The sequence below is a fragment of the Penicillium expansum genome (genome assembly GCF_000769745.1).
Source record: "Penicillium expansum strain MD-8 chromosome Unknown contig343, whole genome shotgun sequence".
Lineage (NCBI taxonomy): Eukaryota > Fungi > Ascomycota > Eurotiomycetes > Eurotiales > Aspergillaceae > Penicillium > Penicillium expansum.
Window position 1 is genome coordinate 149782 of NW_015971320.1, and position 14155 is coordinate 163936.

Consider the following 14155-nt stretch of genomic DNA (forward strand, 5'->3'; position numbering starts at 1 on the left):
CCACCTGAACCCAGCACACCTCTCATACCAGGAATACCAAAATGTCGAAGATGCTACCCATCATGAAAGGCAAACTAATGTACTTCGACGAAGTAGCCTGGGACAAAAGCGACGAGCAACTAGCAACCTGGAAAAGAACACTCCTCAACTCCTCATCCATGAAAAAGATAACAACTTTAATCAAAACACACCGACAAGGCGTAGCAGACCGACTCTTCAAACCGCAAAAAGGCTCCTTCAACATGCTAATCCGTCTCCGCTTCATCGACGGCGCCTCGGCCATAATCCGCTTCCCAATACCCGGCTACTCTGTCTTCCCAGACGAAAAACTCCACCACGAAGTATCCGTGATGCGCTTTCTCGAGCGATACACAAGAATCCGAATCCCGCACGTCCTACACCATGGCAACACAGATGAAAGCCCACACAGCCTAGGCCCGTTCATTATCATGGAGTATATTGACCATAACGCCGATCTGGTTGATGCATTAAACACGCCCGGAATACCGGATGAAGATCGACCTGTTCTCGATCCCAATATCGATGAGAATAGGCTGCGCATGGTGTATAATCAGATGGCCGGGTTGTTGCTGCAGGTTGCGAAGCACTCGTTTCCGCGTATTGGATGTATATCTAATGCTGCGGAAGACGAGCTCGAGGATGAGTGGGTTGTGGAGCACAGGCCATTGAGTATTGATATGAATGAGCTTGCTCAGGTTGGTGGTGTGCGTGCTGAGGATCTGCCGGGAATAATGGAAACCTTTGCAAGTGGTGCGGAGTATTTACTTACTCTTGCGGAATTACATATGACGCATCTTTCATCGCAGCGGAATGACGCTATTGATGATGCGGAGGATTGCAGGACGAAGTATATTGCGCGGTGTTTGTTCCGGAAACTTGCTAGAGAAGGACGGCTTTGTTGGGTCGAGGGGGAAGAAATGTTTAAGTTATTCTGTGATGATCTGCGGCCGGCGAATGTGCTCGCCAACTCGGACCTTGGGTATAAGATATCCGGGGCTATTGATTGGGAGTTTACTTATGCAGCCCCGTTGGAGTTTGTGTATAGTCCGCCGTGCTGGCTGCTACTCGAACGGCCGGAGTACTGGGAAGATGGGCTTGATGATTGGGAGCGGGTGTATGAGAGCCGGTTAGAAGTTTTCCTACAGGAGCTGCGCATGCGAGAGGATGTTGATATTCGGCGTGGGGTTATTGGTGAGGAGAATCGGCTTTCTGGTCATATGCGGGAGAGCTGGGATAATGGGGGGTTTTGGGTTAGTTATGCGGCGAGACGCAGTTGGGCTTTTGATGTTATCTACTGGGCGAGAATTGATCGGAGGTTCTTTGGGGAGGGGAGTTTGGAGGATCGCATTGGATTGTTGACTGATGAGGAGAGGGATGGGATGGAGGAGTTTGTACGGAGGAAGTTGACTGAGAAGGAGGAGGGGGGGTTGGTTGGTTGATATTAATGAAATGATACCCTATTGTTATATGAAGTTGAGATCGATCAGAAAGATATAAAGGGTGAAATAGCGTTCTTTGTGAATAGAGCAAGTTGACTGTCAATCAACATGCCACAATTAGTAGGCCGAGATTTAGCCCTACCCTTATGGCAGCTATACTGTTCGTATCTTCGATGAAGTGAAGATGACAGGGGAAGAGTTCTCAAGAATACTTCACAATAGCGACAACCTTCACCGACAATGGGCCATCGCAGTACGCGATGCCTATCAAATCTTCGTATAAGAAAGAAAGAAATGTCTATAGAAGGGCTAAAACTCTGTAATGATGTGTTCTATTAACGAATACAGCTTATTAATAGATTGGGTGTTTGACTTCGTAGTTCAAGTGCAACGACTTCCTCAACCAGTGGCGTAGTGGTTAACGCCATGCTTGTACTTATATATATACATATATATATCGAACATGGGTTTCATCTCACCCCTAGGCCCTTGTTTTCTTTTTCATGTATCATGATAAGAGATTTGGTATGTTTGTTTATTAGTCTAGTTATCAACCTAGAGTGCGATGTATATGACGGGGCACTCAAGGTCGCATGCCTGGGCTGTATATGTCGTAGGACACATGTGATATCATTGCGAAGACTTAAATTTTATTTCTGATCCCTGCTGCACTGTTTTATAGGGCAGAGGAGCTTAATGTACAAATATAATATCCAACCTTTCCAACCCGGCTAACGCCTAATAATCCGATGCCAGATAGAATTAGCCAAGTCCATGCTTGAATCAATTGGGTGCGCGATTAGAATCCAATTTCTGATCCTTCGTTGGCATGCCGAGGTCTTCTAAAAGTACCTCTAAGAAGAAGTCGTGGTTCTCATATCGCAGGAATTATTCACTGCTGCAGAGCCTGCCACTGCTCCGGGGTATAGCACTTGGGGGTCCAAGCATGAATAGCAGCGATTTCGGCCTTGAGCGCGGAGTTGACGAGACGGTGTCGCGCAAGCATAGTCTTGCTTTCGAATTGAGGGGAGACAATCACAGCCTGGAATGCCTGTCCACAGCCACCTAAACGAAACAAGAAAAGGTATTAGTAAGATTGATCGACGAAAAGAGAATGCTTCGACGTCATAACGCCATTTCCAATTTTCATACCAGACAAATCCTCGACCTCCACATGAAGCGCCTGCAGTGTCTCGGTCAATTTGTTCTTCAGGGAATCGGCAGTGATTCCAGATGTATCAGCCATGGCGGCGTTGATGGCGGCGTGGGAGCGCGCGGTAAGGGAAAATGTCCGGGTGGGAATCTGAGGGCGGAGAAGATAACGGCAGCTTCTGCTTAGGACGTTCAAGGAGGAGGCGCGGGAGAACATCAAGTATGGTGGAAAGGAAAGGGAGGGAGAGAGAGAAATGAAACAGTGCCAGACCCGGGGTTATCGCGAAGTATGGAGTTGGAGAGAGTTGCTTATTACAAATTCAGAGCCTCCGGTCGGGTGTGGCTGGTGTGTGGCACATTTGTGGCTGATGGGTTTGTGGACTAAACTGCTTTCTCTACATATCACTCTAGAAACTTTCTTCGCACTGCTACTCGTCGATATTCTATAATGAATGAATCTAGACTGTTAATAGAATGCTCGCCTTGCACATAGGCTGTGGTAAGCTCGATAAGGAAGCTGTAAATTTCACCTATTCGTTCCTAGAGCTCCCCGCCTCAATATGTAGTTTATAAAAGAATGAAGAGTAATGGACGGAAAATAATAGTAATATACGTGCCCGGAGGCTCTAACCCTATACTTCGTGATAAGTTTAGCACTTCATATCTTCTCGCCATCTCTCTCCTCTCCTAACTATACTCCATATTCTCCTATTCCTCCTCCTTAACCATCCTAAGTATCCTCCACCCTTTAATAATATCTAGCGGGCTTTTATGTTCCCTTTCCGCGCGCTCCTAAGCTGCTATTGACGCTTCTATAGCTAATATATTAACAATGTTCTAAGGATCTTCTAGAATGTCTCGAGTTTCCAGAATTTAAATATCCTCACGATTTCTATCTGACGGCGAGCTCGTCATCGCACTGATCTCCCGAGAACCGGCACGATTGCGGGGAAACCAGCCACGTCGAATTTCTTTGTGACAACTTTGTATCTAGTACGGAGTACGGAGTATGCTTTCTTTGGGTTTAACCCGGGCTTGATCCATCATGGAGGTAATTTGAATACTCCAACCACATTGTTCCTGACCCAGACTAACCGCGAATTCATCTCCACAGGTACCAAAAGCCCGGGGAGCTGGCAGGTCTGGCCCGCGTCGACGGACGGGATGCCTAACATGCAGGGCCCGTAAGGTTCGGTGTGACGAAGGGAAACCAAGCTGCTCCAATTGCGACCGACTACGTCTGCGATGCCTCTATAAACCTCCTATCGCCCCGGGCATGGGGTGGGGTTCATCATCCCCATCAAACAATACAACTGCATCGCCGAATAACACAGCGGATCCAGGAAGCTCAGCCTCCTCCGCTACGGCCGCGACTGCATCCCGCTCTCCCGACATCAACTTCTTTAGTACCGTGCTCCGCGCAGACGGCCACCACACAATACCGGCGCCGACAACCACACTTCAGCAGCAACCTACAGACCAGGACTCCTATCCTTCCGGGTTTGACATGCTTGGATTCATGGGTGGGATCACTTCTGAGCTGGAACAGAAACACCTAGACTTGACAACCGGACTCCCAATGACTTTCACCGCTAGTCCGGGGTCGCAGTCGCTACCCGCAACACTCACACCAGACCGTCGTATTCCACTTACTCCAGATAACTCGCCTCCAATTGTTGATGGGACCTCAGTTGGAAGCGCTTCTGACGTGCCAGCTACGCGGGGCAGCTTGTCCGACACAGGTAGTGCTTCGTATGAGGACCAGCTGCTACAGCACTTTCTGGCGATTGACCCGCCGGCTGCTCTTTTTGCGCCAATAAACATTGAGTGGAAGTATATGCGGCCAGCGTTGCTGGCCCATGCACGAGATTCTAGTCCGCTTTTGAATGCCTTGTATTGTTATGCGGATGTCCATAAAGCAATGATGGAAGGGAAAAGATGGCGCTGGGCACCTACTTTTTATAGAGTGTCCAGTTCGGAGATCCAAGCTTGTATTCGTGGCGAGTTGACCGAGTCCACACTCATCAAAGTTTTTGGTGCTGTTTTTCTTTTGATGATATCCGAGGTATGCACTGCTTCATCCCGAGATCGAGCGGACTTAACTCATGTTGTCCCAGATTCTCTCATCTCCCGAAATAGGTGCCGGAGCCTCTTATATCCACTCGGGCTATCTCATTCTACAACGATTTCATGATCGTACCCAGCATTGGACAGGTTTCGGTCATCTGCTGGTGGCGTGGGTCAAGCTGCTAGATGTCAAGTCCTTGATTGCAGGCCGAGATGGCGATCCTCTCCCCGAGCTCGGCCACATCCCAGAACATAGCATACCACTGAAACCACCAAATACAAAAACTTCCGACACACGACACATAACAGCGCCAACAGATCACAATGAAGAGGACAGCATCGACGACCCATTCCTCAGCCCAAACTATCTCGTCTACGAAGCAATCGTAGGTCCAGCATTCGAATTCTTCGCGCAAGCCCAACAAGTCGTCCGACGAATAGTCTGCATTGACCTCCACCACCGCAGCCGCGGAACCCTCACCGACGAGTTCGAAGTCCTCCAACTCGCCCACAAAGTCGGCGCAGACCTTGAAACACTCTGGCACCGACGTCCCTCGGTAATAGACGTCTACGGACGACCAGAAGCCCTAACTGATATACTGAGCGCGCCTGTGGCATTGGAAATCTGCCGCACATTCCGACAATACGTGGCCAACTTCCTAGCGAACTTTATCTACCTGCATCGTGTTGCATTTGCAATCTACCCTCGCACAGACCGCGTCAACGGTGCCGTCGATCAAATCATCCAACTGGCTACCGTTGACTCTGCCGGGCCGGACCATCTGCCTGTCAGCTTCCTATGGCCGCTGTTCATTGCTGGGCTCGAGGCTACGGAAGACCAGCGCAAGTGGATTCTCGGCGAGATTCAGCGTATGGCTGCTGCGCACGAGGCTGACGCGGCACCTTCCGACACGCGCCACCCAACTGCTGATAGGGTGCTCGTGCTTGTGGAGGAGATGACGAGGCGGCAGGATGTGTCGCGTACTTGGGCAGACTCGAAATGTGTGAGGCGAGAAATGTTTTCGGACTTTTTCATTATCATTTAAACGGCATTTCGGTATTAGATGTATATATGACTTTCTAATGACTTAGTGATGCGCACATACAACTAGCGACATTGCTTTTCTGTTTGACTTTCGTGACCATCTCGTTCATATATATAGATTTTCTCATGAATTATGTATGATACAAGAACTTACAGCCACTTCAAATGATCTAAACCGACCCAGACTCAATCGCTCGGTATATCACTTTATCCCCACCCATACACCGTGATCGATGCAGTAGATGCCCTCGCTCCTTGCGCACATACGCCGCAAAACAAACAGCAGCCACCGCCACAGCCCCAGAACTGATCAGCACGGGATACTCGAACTGCGCCGGCAGTGGGAAAGCAATGGTCGAAGCAAAAGAAAGCATCTCGAAAACATTCTGCAGCGCCATTTCAGTCGCAGAGAAGCGGGCACGGGCATGTTCCTGAACATTCTACATAATGCGATAAGTTTTAGTACATGTAACCCACAAGCCAATAATCCGAGAGAAGCCACTTACCTCCTGCACGAGAAACTGAACAGATAAATCAAATCCCCAAAGCCCAACCCGACTCAAAGCAACGCCCGCAATCAACGTACCCGCCACGGCCCGCGAGCTCGAATCCCAAGCAACGAAAGCCACGGCAGTACCAGCTACACAGACAAATTGCCAGTTGAGGAACCATAGCCCAGACCGAATCGGACCAATCCGGTTCATGATCAGAGGCGCTGTCCATGTGCCGGATATCTCGGCGGCCACGGCGCCGATGCGCATGTAGCTGACCTGTAACGAGGTAAAGCCCGTGTGCAGCAGGTATGTAACCATTGTTGCGCCGAAGGATAGGACTGTTAGGTAGAGTAGGCTCAAGGCGAAGGATGCTAGGAAGACTGGGCTGGCTATGTACTCTTTCCAAGGAGCTAGTGACTCTGGCAAGGAGTGAAGGATCTTGCGAGATGGATTGGGATGGGGGCCATCGGCGGTCTCGCTATTTATGTCATCTGCTTGTGTTACAGAAGTTTGTGTCTTCGTCAAGGCTGGGACTGATTGGTAGACCTGGGCAATGGCCATATATTCGACTAGCACAGATGCAGTATTCAGGGTGAATACTGTCCAGATTGCGTATCGGGTTGAGATGCTGTCAATCAGGGAGATGAACACTGGTGCTAGGAGCTTGCAGAAGAGATCGATTCGTCTCATTGAGGCGTTCAAGTCTGTCATTTGGTCGAAGTTAGATATTGCAGAGCGTTAACTCGCTTCAGGTTTCTCACCTTGTCGAGGGACATTGATACTATCCGAGATCACGATTGCCTAGTGTCAAGTTATTAGCGATGTTTCTTCCTAGAATAAAAAATGGATCTCGGATGCATGGAAGAAACCAGACAACTCGAATACAGTTCCCCCTACATACCCAGTCTCGTTCCACAGCCACGGTATTAGCTGTAGCGGCCAATTTCTCTACACAAGCCAGCAAGCCCTGCAAAACGAACAAGACAATCTTAAGGGCCCAAGAGTCCGTAGACAAGGTCGCCACAAAGCACAAGCACGACACCGCGACAGGCACTCTTTGCCACACTATTATTTGGATTAGCCATTCGCCCTGATTGATAATACAGTGAAATATTCTAAACGACACCAGCCTACCTATTGAATACCTAACAGCTACTAGCCGGTCTGAGCTATCAACTTGTACACCCAGCCAGGACGATAGCGCAACAGTTGAAAACGCCCGCACTAGAGCATATATCGAAGCATATAGTAGTGTCCCCGGGAAGATGGAAGCTAGGAACAGCACAGCGCCGAATTCAAACATGCGTGAGTTCCATGCTGAGAGTGTGTGTGAGATGTACAAGCGTGTTAGTACTGAGCGGGCTTCTGGCGCTGGGCTATCATTTTGCGGTCGTGAGGTATCGTCTGCCGATGTCGGTAACAGAGCGTTGGAGGAATTGGTGATACTTTCTGATGAACGCCGGCTAGGCTGCGGGTACCTGCTCTCAAAATCCATCTGGAAGCGCTGCTGGCAATTTACAGCAGATGTGCAAGGGTTTAGTTGAGTGTTTATGTGGATTTGATTAAAATTAAGTTGGGGGACGGGAATTGTAATGCCGGGGGTGGGCTGAGGACCTCGCGGAAACACTTTAGACGGTGTTGGGTGCGATTATGTGCTATGTGTATGTGTTATATCACAAATATCTCTATATTTGAGTCGATCAGTTCGATATTACAGTTCTTTTCTAGTTGAAGATGATCAATGATTGCAAATCTTCGGGAAATGCAATAAATGGTATGTGGTATATGGGCCCAATGCCAAATAAATTCTAATACATCCAAACGATAAAATTACAAGCTATAGACGGTATCCCTCTCTTTAATTCAACCACTTGAGTCCTTCGGGAGATGATGTCGTCGTCCGTCGGGCAATCACCTCGACGACCTTTCGGCGCACACCCTCGCGGTGAGCGTATTTTTGGAGGAAGTAGTCGACCACAGGTCTCCGCGATGCGTGACCTTGGCGCACAACCTCCTCAATTTCTCTTTCGGAAGGAAGAGCGAAGTGGGCATGAGGGTAGTATTTGTAATCTCCCTTACTCAGAAGCGTTAGGCGGGACGCCTCGTTGGGGATATCGAAGAAGTTGTCGACGGTTTCATCTGAGACCTCTTTGAGAGTAGCAGGCTGCCACTCGGCCTGGCGGGCAGGCTTGGAAATCAGACGGGCCTTGACACCCTCGACGAAATCAGGGTGGCGCATGAAGTTGGCAGCGATCTCGTGCTCGCGCTGGAAGGTCTCTGAGATGGTCCACTTCTTGCCAAGACGCATCTGGCGCAGGGTCACCTTCAGAGAAGTCGGGGAGCGGCCTGACAGAGTCTCCAATGTCTTTTGGGCCCACTCCTTGTGCTCGGTCTCCTTCTCCAAAGCCTCGATAATCTCCTCCATAGTGTTGAATCCGAAGCAGCGGTCGATAGCAGTGCGGAGGCTACCGGCCATGAGCATAGGCTCCTCCTCAAGTGGGGGGAGGCCAAGAGAGAACTCAGCCATGGTCTTGTTAACGATTTCCAAGCGCTCGGGAAGCTCGACGTGGTCGGGGAAAGTCAGCTCGGAAAGACGTTGTGCTACACTGCTCAGGACACTGGAGTGCAAGTAATGTGTGGCAATGCCTGCATACAGAGCCTGGACACCCTTCAGGCGCTCCGAAGTCAAAGCCAGGTATGTGCCGGTCTCACCATCCAGACGAGGGAGGAAGAACGAGCCGCCAACATCGGGGAAGAAGCCAATAGTGGTCTCGGGCATAGCAAAAACGGTACGCTCAGTCGCAATTCGGAAGGGGGCGTGCATGCTGAGGCCGACACCACCACCCATGGTGATTCCATCCATAAAAGAGATAACAGGCTTTGAGTATGTAGCGATCAGGTGGTCGAGGCGGTATTCGAGTCCGAAGAATTCTGTCGATGCTTTTTGTCCTTCCACTCCACTCTCATTCTGCAGCGCCAGGGCAGCAACGTCGCCTCCTGCGCAGAGAGCCTTGGTGCCGGCTCCAGAGATGAGGACCATGTTTGCAAGATGAGATTTCTCCCACTCCTATTCATCCAACGCTTAGTATTCTTAGAAATATTTCCGAAGTTCCGGGTATCCATTCTAACCTTCAATCGAGGGAGAATCTTGCGAGCCATCGAGCCATTAAGGGAGTTGAGCTTCTTGGGTCGGTTGAGCTCAACGCTGCGGATGCCGTAGATCGAGTTGAACAGAACATCGTCGCGCTCATCGCCGGGGAGCTCTTTGGGGATAGCAGGGGAAGTCGAAATCTAACGATAGTAAGAAAGTAAGCGCTGGATATCGGGATTCTCTCCGAACAGGGTGTGTACCATAGCTGTTGCCCGAAAGGCAGGGTTGGTCACCTTGGCGCGTAGAGGCATTGCTGAAGGAACGCGCGAGATCCAGCTCGGCGAGGAGACGCGATTGAATTGTCGAAGTAACATTAGAACTGGAATATGACGAGAACCAGAGAAGGGGGTTATGTGGTGACAATCAGGTGTTTCTCCGCTTTCCTTGACCTCGGGAGTTTTTCGCTGGATTTTCTTTCCGCTCCGAGGGCCAACTCTCCGCCCATAACCGACAAGCTCGGAGGTACATTTGGGCGATATCACCCCCAGTTAATGTCATTTTCAAATTAATCCAAATGTATCCAAATAGTATGAATGTGATAGATTACAAAAAGCCAGCTAAATACTGCATATATGTTGTAGCCCGTAGGTCAACTTTGAAAAGTGATAACGTTCGAAGTATAGATGATCTATTTGTACACAGCTAGATAATGCCAAAAAAAACAAGAAGCAGAGAATGATACAATTAAACGTTGTTCCATGTAGCCTTCATCCGGCTAAAGTCAAGCGGATACACCTTCTCTGCGTTTGCTGAAGGCGAAAAGAGAGTGTCCACCTTCGCCAAGTCCGTCGAATGCGAAAGCAGGATCTTGTGCAGTGCATTCTTCTCAATAACCAGTCTTGCTGTCTCCAAAACATTCTTCACATCCAAATCCTCGACGCTGATGGTTCGTGCGTGGTTGCCGAACTTTTCGACCGCATCAGAGAACATCTCATTCGGCTTCAGTGTAACGAATGTAGACCGGCCCTTCTGGTACCAGCCATGAGCTTTGACGAGATTTCTGATAAAGAACGGACTAGCAGCTTCATCGATACCGATGGTGTTGTCGACAACAATCAATTCGCCGCGTGAAAGTCGGTGGCTGAGGGCAATGCGCCAGGCTTGGTCGTAGATCTTTCGGGGCAGATCGGTCGAGAAATCACGAGGATGGGGTCCGAAAGCGACACCACCACCTCGTCGAACTGGCGACATCTTATCACCCGCACGCGCACGACCGGATCCCTTCTGCGCGTACAGCTTCCTGTGACTACCGTGCACATCATCCCTCCACTTGGTGCTGGCTGAACCTTGTCGGGTGCTGTCACCCTCGTAGATGACTGCGCGGTGAAGAATATCGTGACGAGTAGGCATCTGAAGTAGCCTGCGGGAGTAGTGGACCAGACGCTGGGGTTCCAAGTCAGGCCAGCGGTAGGTCATGACCTGAACAGGGGTCTGGCCCCCTGGTCGTTGTGCTTGTTCGACCTGGACAGCATCCTTAGTTGCCACGGGGGGTTGTGTTGTGGCTTCGGTTGCCATTGAGCGTGTAAGGCATCGTTGCTGTATGATTCGATGCGCTGTCAGTAAATTCGTCCTAGGACCGGACCGAGAAGGATTCATGGAGTACACTCACCGTCACCTGCTTCGGGCCTGACATGAGTCCGCCCGAGCTGCGTGAGAGCAACCTCAGCGACCGAATAACATCGTTACCTGCCATTGTGAAAGTCACTGCGTGATCGACGTGTAAGTTGGTGGTGTCCGGAGTCTCCAATGGAGCAAAAGTTGATCCCGGGCGGTGGGTGCTAGCAGAACATTGGCGCTCCCTCAAGGTATAGATACAACTACTAGTCCAATTTCGGTGACAGTTTTATTATTCTCGCGTCATTTCTACGTACTTCTAAATAGAGTCGGTTTCCTCTTGTTCATCGTTTTTTTTTAAACCTACAACTCAAATGACACAACTCAAAAATCACAACCTCAAAGACACAATGACTAACAACCTCTTCGAAGATACCGAAGAAGCTGATACTGAAGTAGCAGATACCTCCACGCTACATACTATCGGACAAGGATTTTGCGGTACCGTATGGGCAGCTGAGACAGGTCCTGCATTCAAAAGGGAGGATGGTGGGCCTGATCGATCATTGATAAACGACTTTGAAATGCACCACCGGGTTATCCAAAGCTTACAAAAGATCACAACCTTACAGCTCAAGATCCAAATCCCAGCTTGCTACAGTTTTATCAAGGCAACAGACCAGCAATGGTGGTCCGCAAACCATCAAGAATTTCCACAAGGCTGTACGACACCATGCAATATGATCCAGTCTCAACGTATACCGCCTTTCTCCGACACTACAAGACGACTTCTTATCAAAAAATACTGTCCGCCAAAGTTTGTCCAAGAAATCATCGCTAGCAAGCCTAACAAAGACTGCTTGGTAAGGCCGTACCTCGGCCGGAGACGAACGGAAAACCCTCATACTACGTCGCGATTCACAGCCTTTTCTTTGCGGAATTTCCCACTCCATATCGACCAATTGGAGGAGCTTGGGATAACAACGAACGATATATATCAGTACGCAAGAGTTATGGCCGAAACTCTCGCCATGATGCACTGGGTTGGTGAGGTTGATGGGAATGATATTGAATTTGTTCTTGCGCCGCCTTGCAAGGGTTCTCCTTTTAAAATGGAGTCCAACATCCTTGGAGACCATTCTATGTGGGTACTTGACTTTGATTTATGTAGGAGGATGACAATGGATCCAAAAGGAGTGGAACAAGCTGCTGCTGCTTTTTGGAGCAATGATCGGTATTATCCCCGACCAGGCCTTGAGAGGGATCTTTCATTATGGATTGTGTTTCGAGAACACTACATCCAGATGAGTGAAACCTGTATTGAAATTGTGAATGAATCAGACGAGGCAGAGAGACGGCGTGCCCTATCAAGGCAGTTTATTCACTTAGTAGAACAGGAAGGGAATATGAGGAAAACGATGAAGGAAACACAGAAGGAATCGGATATAAATTAAAATTACTATTTTCAAACTTGAAACTTTCCAAGTTGGAGTTGACAAGTATGTCTAGGTAGTCGGCCGCTTATGCGCATCCATGTAGAACTATAAGATTCATTCGGCTAAGGGCGATATTAGAAGCTATATATAAGAACACTTCGACGTGTTTTTGTATGTTCTTTTTAGCTGTCTTTTTAGATGTATACGAAAGTGATAAACAGCATAAACAGCACAAGGGATTTTTTACGTATAGTCAAGGATGCGTAATTTCCTCCATACATGATGTATCCGGGGCGTTGGTACCACTAGGAGGATCACGTGATAAGGCAGGTCCGAACAGAAAAAGTTCCCCGGGAAGACAACAACATCGGATCCTCAGGTCAAGCCCATCATACCCCCCAATTCCTCGAATCATGGCCCACTGCGAACGGGCTTCGAAGCCTCTACTTCAATGCCTTCGCAATACCTACTCTAGAGGCGTGGCTGGTGTCCAGCTCCAAACGCGAGGCTTCCAGTCGACCGCCAGCGTCCGAGAGCCCGAAGCTGAAACTCCGAGCCAACCTTTCCACAAGGCACCCGATCCTTCTCTTGTGACGAGCCCCCGTCTTGAAAGACGGCTGCTCCGACAGGGAACTGCCCCCATCGGATCTCGTCGTCGCCGTGCCGCGCTCCAAGATTCAGAGAACCTTCCTTTTGAACAACTACCCTACCAATGTTTCCAAGAAGCCCGGAAGATTCTGCTCGCGGACCGTGAAGAGAAGTTGAAGGAGATTGAGACAATGAGGCAGCGCCTTGCCAGACAGGAGGCTTTGTCCGTCGAGGAGGCCGGAGGAGCAAAGGCGAAGAAGTCCCGCGTTACTGCGATGCAATTACACCTGGAGCGTCTCAAGGTTCTGGCCGATATTAACGACCCCTTGGTCAAGCGAAAGTTCGAAGATAATGAAGGTAATGGTCTCTAGATCAACTGATCACATTGAGCTGAAGCTAATGGTTCGTGTTCTTCCGTTCAGGTGACATGTCCAAGCCCATCTACCGCTTTTTGGCCGACCGCAAATGGCGCGAATACCGCCGCAAGATTCTCGTCCAGCGTATCACCCAGATGAACGTCATTCCCGATGTCTTGCCTCACTGTGACCCTGTCGTCGAAACAAAGTTGTACTTCGGCAAGCGACAAGTCCAAGCCGGTGAATTCGTCGAAGCGAAACTCAGCACAAGCGCGCCCAAACTCGACGTGCAGATCTTTGAGGGTGGTGAAAAGCTGGTGACCATCGCAGTTGTCGACCCTGATGTCCCGAACGTTGAGAACGACAACTTCGACTATAAGACACACTTCCTGGCCGTCAATGTCCCCATCTCGGCCACCTCCACCAAGATCGATCTCGCGCAGCTTTTGGAGGATTCCCAGGTTGTTCTCCCCTGGCTACCACCCGTTGCTCAGATGGGAAGTCCTTACCACCGTCTGTCTCTCTTCATCATGGAGCAGAAGGATTCCCAGCCTCTCGACTTTGCCGCCGTCAAGGCTAAGGAGGCTAACCGCGACACCACCCTCCTTCGCACTCTCCAGTCCCGCTACCACCTCAAGGCCATTGGTGCTCACCTGTTCCGTACCCAATGGGACGACACGACCCTGGAGGTCATGAAGGAGATTGGATTCGACGGTGCCAATGTGGAGCTGCGCCGCAAGAGAGTCGAGCCTCTGCCATATAAGAGACGTAACCCCTCTTCGTTCCGCTGATCTTGTTTGTCTTCAAGCCTTTGTATTGTACAATTTGATATATGTATGAATATGCACACTG

At 49.7% G+C, this 14155-nt stretch overlaps 8 protein-coding genes across 8 annotated transcripts; 4 read left to right on the forward strand and 4 right to left on the reverse strand.

Annotated features, from left to right (window-relative positions):
* Positions 1-41: 41 nt before the first annotated feature.
* On the forward strand, positions 42-1460 carry PEX2_097340 (phosphotransferase family protein; the record flags this gene model as incomplete). The annotated part of the gene is made up of 1 exon (XM_016747004.1): positions 42-1460. One exon carries the CDS (start codon positions 42-44, stop codon positions 1458-1460), a length of 1419 nt encoding a protein of 472 aa, XP_016598303.1.
* Positions 1461-2352: 892 nt separating this feature from the next.
* Positions 2353-2829, reverse strand: PEX2_097350 (BolA family protein; the record flags this gene model as incomplete). The annotated part of the gene is made up of 2 exons (XM_016747005.1): positions 2353-2525; positions 2613-2829. 2 exons carry the CDS (start codon positions 2827-2829, stop codon positions 2353-2355), a joined length of 390 nt encoding a protein of 129 aa, XP_016598304.1.
* Positions 2830-3888: 1059 nt separating this feature from the next.
* PEX2_097360 (uncharacterized protein) lies at positions 3889-5725 on the forward strand (the record flags this gene model as incomplete). The annotated part of the gene is made up of 2 exons (XM_016747006.1): positions 3889-4677; positions 4730-5725. 2 exons carry the CDS (start codon positions 3889-3891, stop codon positions 5723-5725), a joined length of 1785 nt encoding a protein of 594 aa, XP_016598305.1.
* Positions 5726-5894: 169 nt separating this feature from the next.
* PEX2_097370 (putative iron-regulated transporter) lies at positions 5895-6929 on the reverse strand (the record flags this gene model as incomplete). Its single annotated transcript, XM_016747007.1, has 2 exons — positions 5895-6164; positions 6231-6929. The coding sequence occupies 2 exons, from the start codon at positions 6927-6929 to the stop codon at positions 5895-5897; spliced, it is 969 nt and encodes a 322-aa protein (XP_016598306.1).
* A 1147-nt stretch (positions 6930-8076) lies between these two features.
* Positions 8077-9620, reverse strand: PEX2_097380 (mitochondrial 37S ribosomal protein mS47; the record flags this gene model as incomplete). Its single annotated transcript, XM_016747008.1, has 3 exons — positions 8077-9285; positions 9348-9509; positions 9570-9620. 3 exons carry the CDS (start codon positions 9618-9620, stop codon positions 8077-8079), a joined length of 1422 nt encoding a protein of 473 aa, XP_016598307.1.
* A 433-nt stretch (positions 9621-10053) lies between these two features.
* Positions 10054-10884, reverse strand: PEX2_097390 (mitochondrial 54S ribosomal protein uL4m; the record flags this gene model as incomplete). Its single annotated transcript, XM_016747009.1, has 1 exon — positions 10054-10884. One exon carries the CDS (start codon positions 10882-10884, stop codon positions 10054-10056), a length of 831 nt encoding a protein of 276 aa, XP_016598308.1.
* Positions 10885-11333: 449 nt separating this feature from the next.
* On the forward strand, positions 11334-12377 carry PEX2_097400 (zinc finger protein; the record flags this gene model as incomplete). The annotated part of the gene is made up of 1 exon (XM_016747010.1): positions 11334-12377. One exon carries the CDS (start codon positions 11334-11336, stop codon positions 12375-12377), a length of 1044 nt encoding a protein of 347 aa, XP_016598309.1.
* A 395-nt stretch (positions 12378-12772) lies between these two features.
* Positions 12773-14094, forward strand: PEX2_097410 (mitochondrial 54S ribosomal protein mL38; the record flags this gene model as incomplete). Its single annotated transcript, XM_016747011.1, has 2 exons — positions 12773-13304; positions 13370-14094. The coding sequence occupies 2 exons, from the start codon at positions 12773-12775 to the stop codon at positions 14092-14094; spliced, it is 1257 nt and encodes a 418-aa protein (XP_016598310.1).
* Positions 14095-14155: the final 61 nt, after the last annotated feature.